The sequence below is a fragment of the Mytilus trossulus genome, chromosome 3, assembly GCF_036588685.1.
Source record: "Mytilus trossulus isolate FHL-02 chromosome 3, PNRI_Mtr1.1.1.hap1, whole genome shotgun sequence".
Taxonomy (NCBI): Eukaryota; Metazoa; Mollusca; class Bivalvia; order Mytilida; family Mytilidae; genus Mytilus; species Mytilus trossulus.
This window is the reverse complement of record NC_086375.1, coordinates 70,591,952-70,604,208: the sequence shown is the minus strand read 5'-3', so window position 1 is coordinate 70,604,208 and position 12,257 is coordinate 70,591,952. Positions and strand designations below refer to the sequence as shown.

The window sequence follows — 12,257 nt, the reverse complement described above, 5'->3', positions numbered from 1 at the left end:
ATATTAAATCTGCCAAACAGAGTTGAGTTTATAGTATATTGTTTAATATAAGGTGTACACTATTTGGTTTTCGATTATTCTATACGTGTACTTCCTGTTTCATTTTACGAGATGGCTTCGAAAAAGACCGGCTTGATGGACAAAGTAATTTTACTTTAGCTATGATGAGAAATTTTGTAATTTAAACAGCAATCAAAACAGTTTCAATATCTGTTCTTCAGATTGCATGCCTGTTTAAACAATGTTATTGCGTTGAAATTCGGAAAATTCCTTTCCATATGCGGAAAATATTGCCATAGTATTAAAATCTGTGTCTACAACAACCAATAGAACTAGTCAACTGTAATGATGATAATCTTTATAATCTCATTTAAATTGTTAACAAAAACAAATGACATTCCAGTCAGGGCTGATCTAGGGATCAATGAAAGGGGTTGGGGTTACTGTCCTTAATGTCAAAACGCCTTTAATATCGCTATTCCACGCTGACCTGAGAATCTGTCCCCCTTGAACTATACACCTTATCGCTAATCATGGCTGACACGTCTGCTAGAATTTTTTTACGTCAACAACAATCACTTTTCTTCTTCTTCTTCCGTTGGCGGACAAATAGCGATAAGGTGTATTAACATCATATAACAATCATATTCCGTTGTGGTGCCAGTTATTTTGTATTATTACTTCAAAATAAAAGTATTTACACTTTTGGTATTAATCTGTATTTTGCCTCCGAATGACCTAATTATATAATATCACCTCCGAATAACCTTTTGACCTCAAGCAACAATCACTTTTTAGTTGTGACGTCAAATATTTTGAATTATGAAGTCAAAGTTTACGGGAACCTGTGTGATGTTATGTGATGGCGGACAAATTTGCATACAAGTGTAAATACGTCCATTTCATGGGAACCTAAGTGATATCCAATAATGGTGGTCAAATGGTGATAAGGTGTATATTGATGGAAAAAATAGTGATATTATTACATGTAGCTTCTGAACTAGAATTCCAGTTAAATGCCCACCTGGTTACATCAGCATCTGGTCCAATCGGTACCTGGTGTAGTCAAATTGGTCTTCAAATTATCCAAACATGTAACTAAGACTTTAGAGATACAGTTCCGCAGCCCCTCAATGGGTACAGTTCAATACAATTTTCATTATTAAAAAGGGGGATGAACAATTGTAATTGAGAATTATAGTGCATTATAGTGTAAAAAGTTGCTCTGATACCCATCACCCATGTATTATTAATACAATGTGCCTTCCAACCCCCCATACATTTTTTTCTGGAATAGCCCTGATCAGTTCCTGAGGTTTATTTTAACAGGTGGATTTTTTTGCAAAATCGTCACTGATGTCTGCAGAGTCTTTTGTAGACAAAACACATGTCTGGCACAAATATTAAATAATAAAGATATATGGTTTGATATTATGGCTTTGTAGGAATGTTATTTATACATTTGAACTGTTGTAATTGTAGAATGAATCAGAACAGGTTAGTTTATAGTTTCAGAGATCAATCTGTAAATGAAAATGCAAATGAATTTTGTTAAAGAAAGTAGACTGTTCTATTTGATACAAGACTGTACTATTTGATACACTTAAAAATTAGTTAACTATTTGAAATTTGTTTTCTCCATGAGTTTTTTTCCAATACAGGAAATTTACACAAAATTTTATCAATTCTTAAAGGTTTTCATGCATGCTGGATTATCTCATAATAATTATTGTTTTCCGTCTTTAAATATTAAGTTTTTAATATACAAGTGTCTTTTTAAAGTACACATTACTTCAGACAAAAGGATTGATCTCTCTTCTTTTTTTTTGCATGATGGTTTATTGGACAGTTCTTCATAGTCTCCCATTGTTTATTATGTGCATGGACCATGTTAAGGTCAATTCAGATTGAACTATAGGTTATTGTGTTCAGTCTAATAAATATTTTGATAAATTTAAAAGCCTTTCACTATACATGTACTTCATAGAATTATATGACCTTTTTTTTTTAATAAAAAAACCAAAGTAAGGTTAGATCATATATGGCAGATTCCATGTACATGTAAGAAATGAAAATGTCTGTCAAAATGAATAAATAAATAAAAACAATAATTGCTGTTATTTTAAAGATAATCAGTGAATGTCTTGATGAATAATGATGTTAGAAGAAATTATAAAAATAATTTTTGGATATGATTGTTTCTGTTTAAAGTAGAAATGATTAAAACAAGTTGAGAAAATGCAAAAAAATTGACAGAATTAACTCCTATTTTTTTACACAATGTTTATGTGTTGCAATGCTTTATGTTGACACTTGTATACTGGTATTTACTAGTGTAGTCAGGTTATTCAACCATCCCTGTTCCCAAATCTGTTACTTTTTTTAGTCAAAACATCTGTGATATATATTTTTTTTCACTTTCAAATATCTTGCTTTATAGCTCAGTGTCTCTCAATAAATCTTATGTGAGGAACATCGCTGTAAAAACTTTCAAAATCATTGTTGGTTCCAATATATGCCACTTAAAACTGTAAATCATGCTGTGCATAAGAAAAAACACATGTTGATTCTTTCATTTAACTTTAATCAAGCAATAGTTTAAACTTATATGTTTCCTACATAAGATCTGTCAAATTTGTTTTCTTATGTCTGAAAAATTTGAATGTGCTAACAGTTAAAATTCTTTGATCTGAGGTGAAATCTTGTAGGATGTTAGGCTGCAGTATTTTCAAGGAGATTTAAAAATTACTTTCAACTAGGATTTGATTTCCAATGTCAGTCAAAAAAAAACAAATATATATTGGCTGTAAAAAAATCTTATGTATGAAAAATCTTATGTCAGAATCATGTCTGTCAAAATCTTATGTCAGAAACTCAATTTGTCTGTCAAATCTTATGTCAGGCAAAATAAAGTCTGTCAAATCTTATGTATGAAAAAATAAAGTCTGTCAAATCTTATGTCAGAATTCGCAATAATAAAGTCTGTCAAATCTTATGTCAGAATTCGCAATAATAAAGTCTGTCAAATCTTATGTCAGAAATTATAAAGTCTGTCAAATCTTATGTCAGAAAAAATAAAGTCTGTCAAATCTTATGTCAGAAACATAACATTTAAGGCTTCGTTTATTTAAAAAGGATGATGCTCATAATTTTTTTGTTGATCAAATTGTCTTTATTTTTAATAGTAAAGCATGTATTCAAAAACAGAAGTTCATTGCTTTTGATTTTTGTTTCACATGCTTTTAATGGGAGTTGTTTCACTTTCTTATATGGAATCTGCCATAAATGTTATTTCATGAAACTTTGTAAATAATGACATACTCTTATTGTACCTTATATGTACATGTACTGTAGATGTGCATATCAACATGAAATTGTGGTTCAATTTGTGTTCTTTAGTTTATTTCCCTTTGAAATTAGAATTTTGGCCTGAATTAGTTTACTCAGTCAACTTAGACAATTTGTCATTTCTCTGAACTAATATTTTTATTTTACTGCATTAACGTCATGTAAAAACATGATGATATACATGAGATACGAGTGAAAACTCTCAGAATTAGATGAGTCTGGAAAATTACATGTACAATGTATATATAGGCATGGGGAATGGTGTATTACAAATGTAGTTCTACTGCTTGAAAATATTTCATATTTACTCTAACACTTACGTATACAGACACCTTTCTAGGATTTCTTGAAAAGATTTTGTGGATACCTGTACTTTGTTTTCTATTAATAACAATTATGAAGCCATTTTAAAATTATTAAAAAATATCAAAAGCTAGGAAATCTGAATGTTTCTTGTCATCTGCATACCATGCATACAGTAAATGTCAAGAAAACCTGCATTTTACAAATTACACAAATAAAAACCTTACTTATAACTACAAAATATCAATTTAGTGGCATGTAATGTTGACTTTGGGACAATATATAGTTTATTTTAATAGTTTATTTTAATATATATACCACAACTTGTACTAACATGAATTAAAACACCATATATATCCTTTCATTTATGTAAATAGAAGGCAGTTATCTCCCTTCCCTTTCTAACCTCATGCTCATGTTTCTACTGTACATATGTATGTAAAACTTATGTTTTGGTTTTGGTTTTATCATGTCATTTTTCTGATCTTTGATATTTGTTGTCAATACAGACAAATCAGTTCATTCTGTTGTACTGGCTTTATATTATGGCTTTATATTATGGCTTTGTAGGAATCTTATTCATACTTTTAAACTTTTGTAATTGTAGAACGAATCAGAACAGGTTAGTTTATAGTTTCAGAGATCAATCTGTAGACTAAGAACATCATATACATGTACATTTGTAGATAAACATTTTAAAGAAATTATCATGAATATAGCAAGTACACTAAAAACTAGTCTTTTAAAACTGAAAAAGTTAACATTGATTTTTGCCATTCTTTTAGAACAAATGCTTTTTTAATCTCACTCTCCCAAAATACTCCAAATTATTCAAGTGTCAAAAGGACATTAGGTATGAAGAAATTCTATCAATTTTTAACATGTTTAACATTTTCAAGCATGCCAGAATATCTTTTTATAAAATATAGAATTTGAATGTGCAAAATCTCAATAATTGAGTTTTCAAACACAACTAAGATGTGAATAATTATACATTCTGACCAGTAGGCACAAAAAGGGCTAAAAATCGTAAACTACAGACTGCCTTTTCAAAACATTTTTACTATTGACTAATCATTTCTAATACTTGATTGATCTCTGTGAAACTTATTTGCATGATGGTTTAGTGAACAGGTCTGGGTATACTATTGTTTATCAATGTGCATGGACTGTATAAATTATAATAGATATAGGAAGATGTGGTGTGAGTGCCAATGACTATTTAGAACAGGGATATCATTAATTTGTATTATCCTTCATTCATACATCGGGAAACTGGTTTTTCGTCTCTAATATTAGTTTTCCTCATACAAATATTATGAAATATTGTGAAACTTATACACAATGCTTATTACCAAAAAAACACAGATCCAGACTGGATATTGGTGGTGTCACTTTATCGTTCTAGAGTTATGTCCCTTTACAAATGGTTATCTAACTTCAAATTGCCTCAGCCAAATGTTATGAATCTGATACACAAGGCTTATTACCAAAAAACACAAATCCAGATTGGATATAATATTGGTGGTGTCCCTTCATTGTTCTAGAGTTATGTCCATTTACAAACAGTAATCTAACTTAAAATTACCTCAGCCAAATGTTATGAGTCTGATACACACATGCTTATTACTGTTCTTTAGAAATTGAAAACTGCCTCAAGAACATTTTCTTGAGTTACATCCCTGTATAACATTATATGCAACTGGGGGCATCATCTGTATTCCATGGACACTTTCCTCATTTAATACGTTTACTAAAAAAAAATATCTGTTTCTGACAAGATAAAAAGGAACTCTGTGATGGTCCAATGTCTATCGTCTGGTTTGTTTAATATTTAGATAAAGAGGAACTCTGTGATGGTCCAATGTATATCCTCTGGTTTGTTTAATATCTAGATACAAAGGAACTCTGTGATGGTCCAATGACTATCCTCTGGTTTGTTTAATATCTAGATACAAAGGAACTCTGTGCTGGTCCAATGTCTATCCTCTGGTTTGTTTAACATCTAGATAAAAAGGAACTCTGTGATGGTTCAATGACTATCCTCTGGTTTGTTTATTTTGAGTTGATGCATTATATTACAATCTTATCAACTAACAGGGAAATCAAGGAGTCAGAAAGTCAGCATGTTAAGTATGTTTATTTAAATTTCTCAAACCAATCGTTGTTTGAGTTGTTGGTTATGATAGTTATAACCTTACAAATGTATACTACTGTATGGTGATCATGGTGATGGTGTATATATTTGTTCTGTTGCTTGAAATTATTCTATGTAGATATATATAATTTTATTTTTAGGTAATTATGTGGCATTTACATGAACCAGAGATTATATTTTTAGTTATAAATTTTTTTTTGGTTTTTGTCATGACTCAGGTGCATCTTTCTTGAAAAATTTTAAGAGACCACTAACTTTGTTTCTATATTGCTGGTAATATCCAGAATTAATTAAGTTTAACACTATCAACTATAGAAAAATAAACATTTTCCGACTTGAAGTCATCCTCCTAAGCACCTACAAATTTTCAAAATAACCGAAGGTACAACAACTTCTTTCCACTTCTAACTGTAATAAAAAAGATTAATTGATATTGATATGTGAGATATGAGAGAGTGGTGTAACAGAACATCTTATGAACAAATGGTAAAAATAAATAGCAATTGGCTTATCTCAAAAGAATTGGTATGAAGCACAAAAACAAAGACACAAAGTACCTGAATACAATGTAAGAGTACGTGAAATCAAGCATGGAAACCAGAAATAAATAGCCATTACCTTGCCAACTGCAAGTTTGAAACAACCCTCGTCTTTGGTTACAAACAACATGCCTTATTAGGAAAACAAAAATTATTCTAAAGTTTGATACAAGGAATTTTATTCATCCTATGTTTTTATATTTTCAGTGGAAAGCAGATGATAAGCCTGTGAAGATAGATAAATGGGACGGTTCTGCTATAAAAAATGCATTAGATGATGCTGCTAAAAAGGTAGGATTTCAAATCAACCTCGCTTCAGAAAAAATCCCATTTCAAATAGAATGTCAAAAGTGACAACATTACTCAAATTTAAAAATAAATTTTCTAAAGATGAACCAACTGGGAATTTCTCGCTACATTGAAGACCTGTTGATGACCTTCTGCTGTTGTTTTTTTCTATGGTCGGGTTGTTGTCTCTTTGACACATTCCCCATTCCCCATTTCCATTCTCAATTTTATCATTTCGGTGTTTAACAAAATACAAGTATTCTATAAACTTTATATTAAATCAAGTATTAAAAAAACTTTAATATCTCCCTAAAAAAACCTTAAACTTGTCAGAGTCATTGTACATCAAAAATAACAAAATATTTTTTTTAATACATTGTAGTTGAATATTTAAATTTAAAAAGTTTGGTTTTTATACGAACGCAAATTTTGAAAAAATTTTCGTCGTATATTGCTATCACGTTGGCGTCGTCGTCGTCGTCGTCCGAATACTTTTAGTTTTCGCACTCTAACTTTAGTAAAAGTGAATAGAAATCTATGAAATTTTAACACAAGGTTTATGACCATAAAAGGAAGGTTGGTATTGATTTTAGGAGTTTTGGTCCCAACATTTTAGGAATTAGGGGCCAAAAAGGGCCCAAATAAGCATTTTCCTGGTTTTCGCACTCTAACTTTAGTTTAAGTTAATAGAAATCTATGAAATTTTGACACAAGGTTTATGACCACAAAAGAAAGGTCGGGATTGATTTTTGGTGTTTTGGTTTCAACAGTTTAGGAATTAGGGGCCAAAAAAGGGCCCAAATAAGCATTATTCTTGGTTTTTGCACAATAACTTTAGTTTAAGTAAATAGAAATCAATGAAATTTAAACACAATGTTTATGACCACAAAAGGAAGATTTGTATTGATTTTGGGAGTTTAGGTCCCAACAGTTTAGGAATTACGGGCCCAAAAGGGACCCAAATAAGCATTTTTCTTGGTTTTCGCACCATAACGTTAGTATAAGTAAATAGAAATCTATGAAATTTAAACACAAGGTTTATGACCATAAAAGGAAGGTTGGTATTGATTTTGGGAGTTTTGGTCCCAACAGTTTAGGAAAAAGGGGCCCATAGGGTCCAAAATTAAACTTTGTTTGATTTCATCAAAATTGAATAATTGGGGTTCTTTGATATGCTAAATCTAACTGTGTATGTAGATTCTTAATTTTTGGTCATGTTTTCAAATTGGTCTACATTAAGGTCCAAAGGGTCCAAAATTAAACTTAGTTTGATTTTGACAAAAATGAATCCGTTGGGTTCTTTGATATGTTGAATCTAAAAATGTACTTAGATTCTTGATTATTGGCCCAGTTTTCAAGTTGGTCCAAATCTGGGTCCAAAATTTAACTTTATTTGATTTCATCAAAAATTGAATAAATGGGGTTCTTTGATATGCCAAATCTAACTGTGTATGTAGATTCTTCATTTTTGGTCCCATTTTTAAATTGGCCTACATTAAGGTCCAAAGGGTCCAAAATTAAACTAAGTTTGATTTTAACAAAAAATAAATTCTTGGGTCTCTTTGATATGCTGAATTTAAACATGTACTTAGATTTTTGATTATGGGCCCAGTTTTCAAGTTGGTCCAAATCAGGATCTAAAATTATTATATTAAGTATTGTGCAATAGCAAGTCTTTTTCAATTGCACAGTATTGTGCAATGGCAAGAAATATCTAATTTCACAATATTGTGAAATAGCAAATTTTTGTTTAATTAGAGTTATCTTTCTTTGTCCAGAATAGTAAGCAAGAAATATCTTATTGCAAGATTTTTTTTTTAATTGGAGTTATCTTTCTTTGTCCTGAATCAATTTAAATCTTTGTTATATACAATATACTATGTATATTCACTTTTTACTACCAACTGATCAATTTGAATAATCTTTACCATTCAGTGATAACAAGCAGTTTTTTTACATCTTAATATTTTATGATGTATTTAAATGAGTAGTTATTGTTGCAAACTCCATTAGAATATTTTAATTGAGATTAGTTTTGGAATAAGGGAAAGGGGGATGTGATTTAAAAATTGGGTTCAATTTTTCTCATTTGAAATTTCATAAATAAAAAGAAAATTTCTTCAAACATTTTTTTGAGAGGATTAATATTCAACAGCATTGTGAATTGCTCTAAGAGAAAACAAAAATTTTAAGTTCATTAGAACACATTCATTCTGTGTCAGAAACCTATGCTGTGTCAACCATTAAATTACAATCCAAATTTAGAGCTGAATCCAGCTTGAATGTTGTGTCCATACTTGCCCCAACCGTTCAGGGTTCAACCTCTGCGGTCGTATAAAGCTACGCCCTGCGGAGCATCTGGTTTTACTTTATATGAAAAAAATGGATGTAGCATAACATGTAATTCCATGTACTATAAATAAAAAAATAGCTTGACAGCTTATGTATAGGTAGCAATACATTCATAAAACCTGCCTCTATTTTTCAAAAGTAACCATTTCTTGGTTAACATTACAGGTGATGACAGACAATTTTGGTTTCACAGAAGAACATAGATTGATGGACCTACGTTTACTGATTTGTACTGTAGCTGTAGGATTTTCTCTCTTTGCCCTTGTATGGGACTACATCAGACCGTTTCCAGAATCTCGACCAATTCTCATCATTTGTGTTCTATCGTATCCTTATATTTAAATAGCTTTTATCTCCTCCCACCTCTAAAGGAAGTCGTACTGTATACTGTTTTACATCTGTCCATAATAAATTCTTGAATATTTTGCATAATTTATAATTTACACATTCCAATTAAATATCAACATTTGTATTATGCTCTCAAATAACAAACAGGCAAGAAATATCTCAATGCCAGCAGTTTTTTGAATACCTGTAAAATTCATATTGGATAAATGTCCAACCACGATGTACATGGGTTGACGGCTGAGTAATTCAAGTTCCTTTGTTCCTCTACAGGCTATATTTTACTAATAATACTGGGTCATTTGTTTGCTTTCACCCATTCAAGTGAAACATGTCAATGTAAGGATTAATTGAAATAGCTATTTATCATAACAACAAATTTAATTTCTTTAACTCTCAACCAGATATTTCATGCTGATGGGAGTTTTGACATTATATACCACTTACATGGAACAGAATATTTTCTTGGTAGCAGCAGATAAAGACAAAGCAGGATTAGAACCAGATGATAAATGGGAGTTAGCCTCAACTTGCAAAAAGTAAGATATTTAAGATCTGGCCTTGCGGTCATAAACTTTCGAGTCAGTTTTTTGTACTCAGACTCAAGAAGCAACCAATCAACATACTAGATTTCATGTTTCGAGCATGATTTTTGTGCTATGAGCACTGAGCAAAGTTTTATGACTTCAAGGCCTGACCTTAAAAGTCATAAAATTTTCCAATACCAAATTGGTACTCAATAAAATTGAGAATGGAAGTGGGGAATATGTCAAAGAGAAAACAACCCGTCCAAAGAATAGACAACAGCTGAAGTCCATCAATGGGTTTTCAAAGCACTGAGAAAGTCCTGCACCTGAGGTGGTCCTTAGCTGGTCCCTAAATAAAATGGTGTATAAGACTCAGAAACCAACTAAAGTTTAAGATAATCTCACTATTATATCTTTTAACATTATTTGGTTTAGAATAATTTATGTCACTGTTCTGTAGGTGTTCATAATGATCAATAACAAAAGTTGTCAATTTGATTGATTTATATAGATATAAGAAGATGTGGTATGGCTGCCAATGAGACATCTCTCCCAACCAAGCCACATGATTTATATAGATATAAGAAGATGTGGTATGAGTGACAATGAGACAACTCTCCCAACCAAGTCACATGGTGTAAAAGACACCATTATAGATCTAAGTACTGTCTTCAACAGAGAGCCTTAGCTCACACTGAGCAGTAAGCTATAAAGTGCTCTTAAAATGACTGGTCTAAAACCATTCATATGGGAAAACCAGTAGTGTAACATCACAACATAGATCAGTTTTGTCAGTTTATAATGAAGCATACCAGTATGTTCTACATAAGTTGAAAGGAATTTTTATCATATTATTCTGCAATTATATTTTATAGGTACACTCACCTGTATAAACTGAAAATGACATTTACCAATGGAAAAACAGGCCTTTGCAGATCAGAAGAAATAGAGAGACCAGTCAACAACTATTTTGATGAAGAGGGCACTTTATTATTTAAACTGTTTGAACCTGAAGTTAGAACACTGCAAGGCAGAATAGCTGCTGCATCCAAAAAAGAATGACACATTTTGTTATAAATTTTCATTAATTGTTGGTGTCTTGAGTGCTATATGAAAAAGTAAAGTTTTAAATTATGATGTTCAGAAGTTGGAGTAATGTTATGAAGAAAAATCAGATTTGACTAGTCATTTCTTTAGAAAATATTTTATTTAATCATTTCATGTTATGTAAGAAAATGTAAATTTATATTTTGAGAGTAAGATGTTACCATAATTCATTATATCTGTTATTCACTGTTAAAAAGAGAAAATTTCAAGCAGCTTAATTTATTGCCATTGAACATGCTAACTCCATGTGACAAAGTTAGTTGTACCAACTGTCTTATTATTTGAAACCAGTCTAAAACCAATTCAAAATTTAGTTATGAAAATGGAACTGAAAACAACATTGTACACTGTAAATGAATATAATGCAAAAGAATAATAAAAAAAAAATACTGTGTTTAATTATCTCCCCTTTGAATTGACATGTTTTGTACAAAAAGTGTTCCTGATAAAATCACAGATAATGTCAAATAAGTCTACAATGGTAGCTTTATTTCACCCTTTGAATACCAGTGCCATTATTGTTTTTAAAAAAACAACATTTTATTCTATATGCCATGGAGGCTGTACAAAATTGTGAATTAAATTTTCATTCAGTAGTATGGAGGTGCAACAACATATAATTCTTGTATTATGTTTTTAAAAAAGAATCTGTTATTAGTGGTTTTGAAGTTAACTTGGTCATTAGAATGATTTTTTAAAAGAAGCTTTATTCTAGTATTGAATTTTGTCAACAACTCCAGAGTGTCAATGTTTTGTTGTTATTAATTCCTATAATTACAAAAATATTTTTTTGCTTAAATTATTTTGCATTTTATGTGACCAAATTGTTCACCTTTTTCTGTACCTATCCTAGTCCTTATACTTATTTGAATTTGTTGTTGCTCTTAAATCAACAATTACTTTACAAATTTTACAATAAATTGCTGACTGATACATTTGTTTAAGGGAGTATGTCATGGATTGTAATCTTATGACAGAAATTACTCTATTCTGTGCCTTCTTATGTTGTATGTGCATATTATAATTCTATAATTAAAAAATTTTTAGGAGGTGCTTTTAATAGTAAGAACATTTTGTACCTTTGTTGTAAAACATTTTGTAAAACTTCTTGGTTAAGGAATAAATGTATATAAAAATGATACATATGAGGTACTTTTTTTATGCCAATGAGGAAATTAAGTTTCTGATACTTCTGCAATGCCTTTTTTATTTTAATAACCAAAGAAGTCTTGAGTGACTTGACAAAATCTTGTAAACCACTTCAGATGAAATATTTGAGTAAACCATTAT

The 12,257-nt window shown here is 30.5% G+C and overlaps 1 protein-coding gene across 2 annotated transcripts; it reads left to right on the top strand.

Moving 5' to 3' along the window:
* The first annotated feature begins 21 nt into the window (after positions 1-21).
* LOC134712280 (signal peptidase complex subunit 2-like) lies at positions 22-12,106 on the top strand. Of its 2 annotated transcripts, XM_063573676.1 has the most exons (6): positions 66-144; positions 4,259-4,273; positions 6,556-6,639; positions 9,154-9,314; positions 9,738-9,872; positions 10,736-12,106. In XM_063573676.1, exons 1-6 carry the CDS (start codon positions 112-114, stop codon positions 10,920-10,922), a joined length of 615 nt encoding a protein of 204 aa, XP_063429746.1. In that variant the 5' UTR covers positions 66-111; the 3' UTR covers positions 10,923-12,106. The 2 variants fall into 2 exon arrangements, with proteins under 2 accessions (XP_063429747.1, XP_063429746.1); XM_063573677.1 differs by lacking the exon at positions 4,259-4,273 and having other exon boundaries at positions 22-144.
* Positions 12,107-12,257: the final 151 nt, after the last annotated feature.

Excerpts from the sequence above, each read along its gene's own strand:
- LOC134712280 (XM_063573676.1), top strand. The coding sequence starts at position 112 with ATGGCTTCGAAAAAGACCGGCTTGATGGACAAA. Across the intron at positions 9,315-9,737 it reads CTCATCATTTGTGTTCTATC|ATATTTCATGCTGATGGGAG; the intron begins GTATCCTTATAT and ends ACTCTCAACCAG. Across the intron at positions 9,873-10,735 it reads TTAGCCTCAACTTGCAAAAA|GTACACTCACCTGTATAAAC; the intron begins GTAAGATATTTA and ends TATATTTTATAG.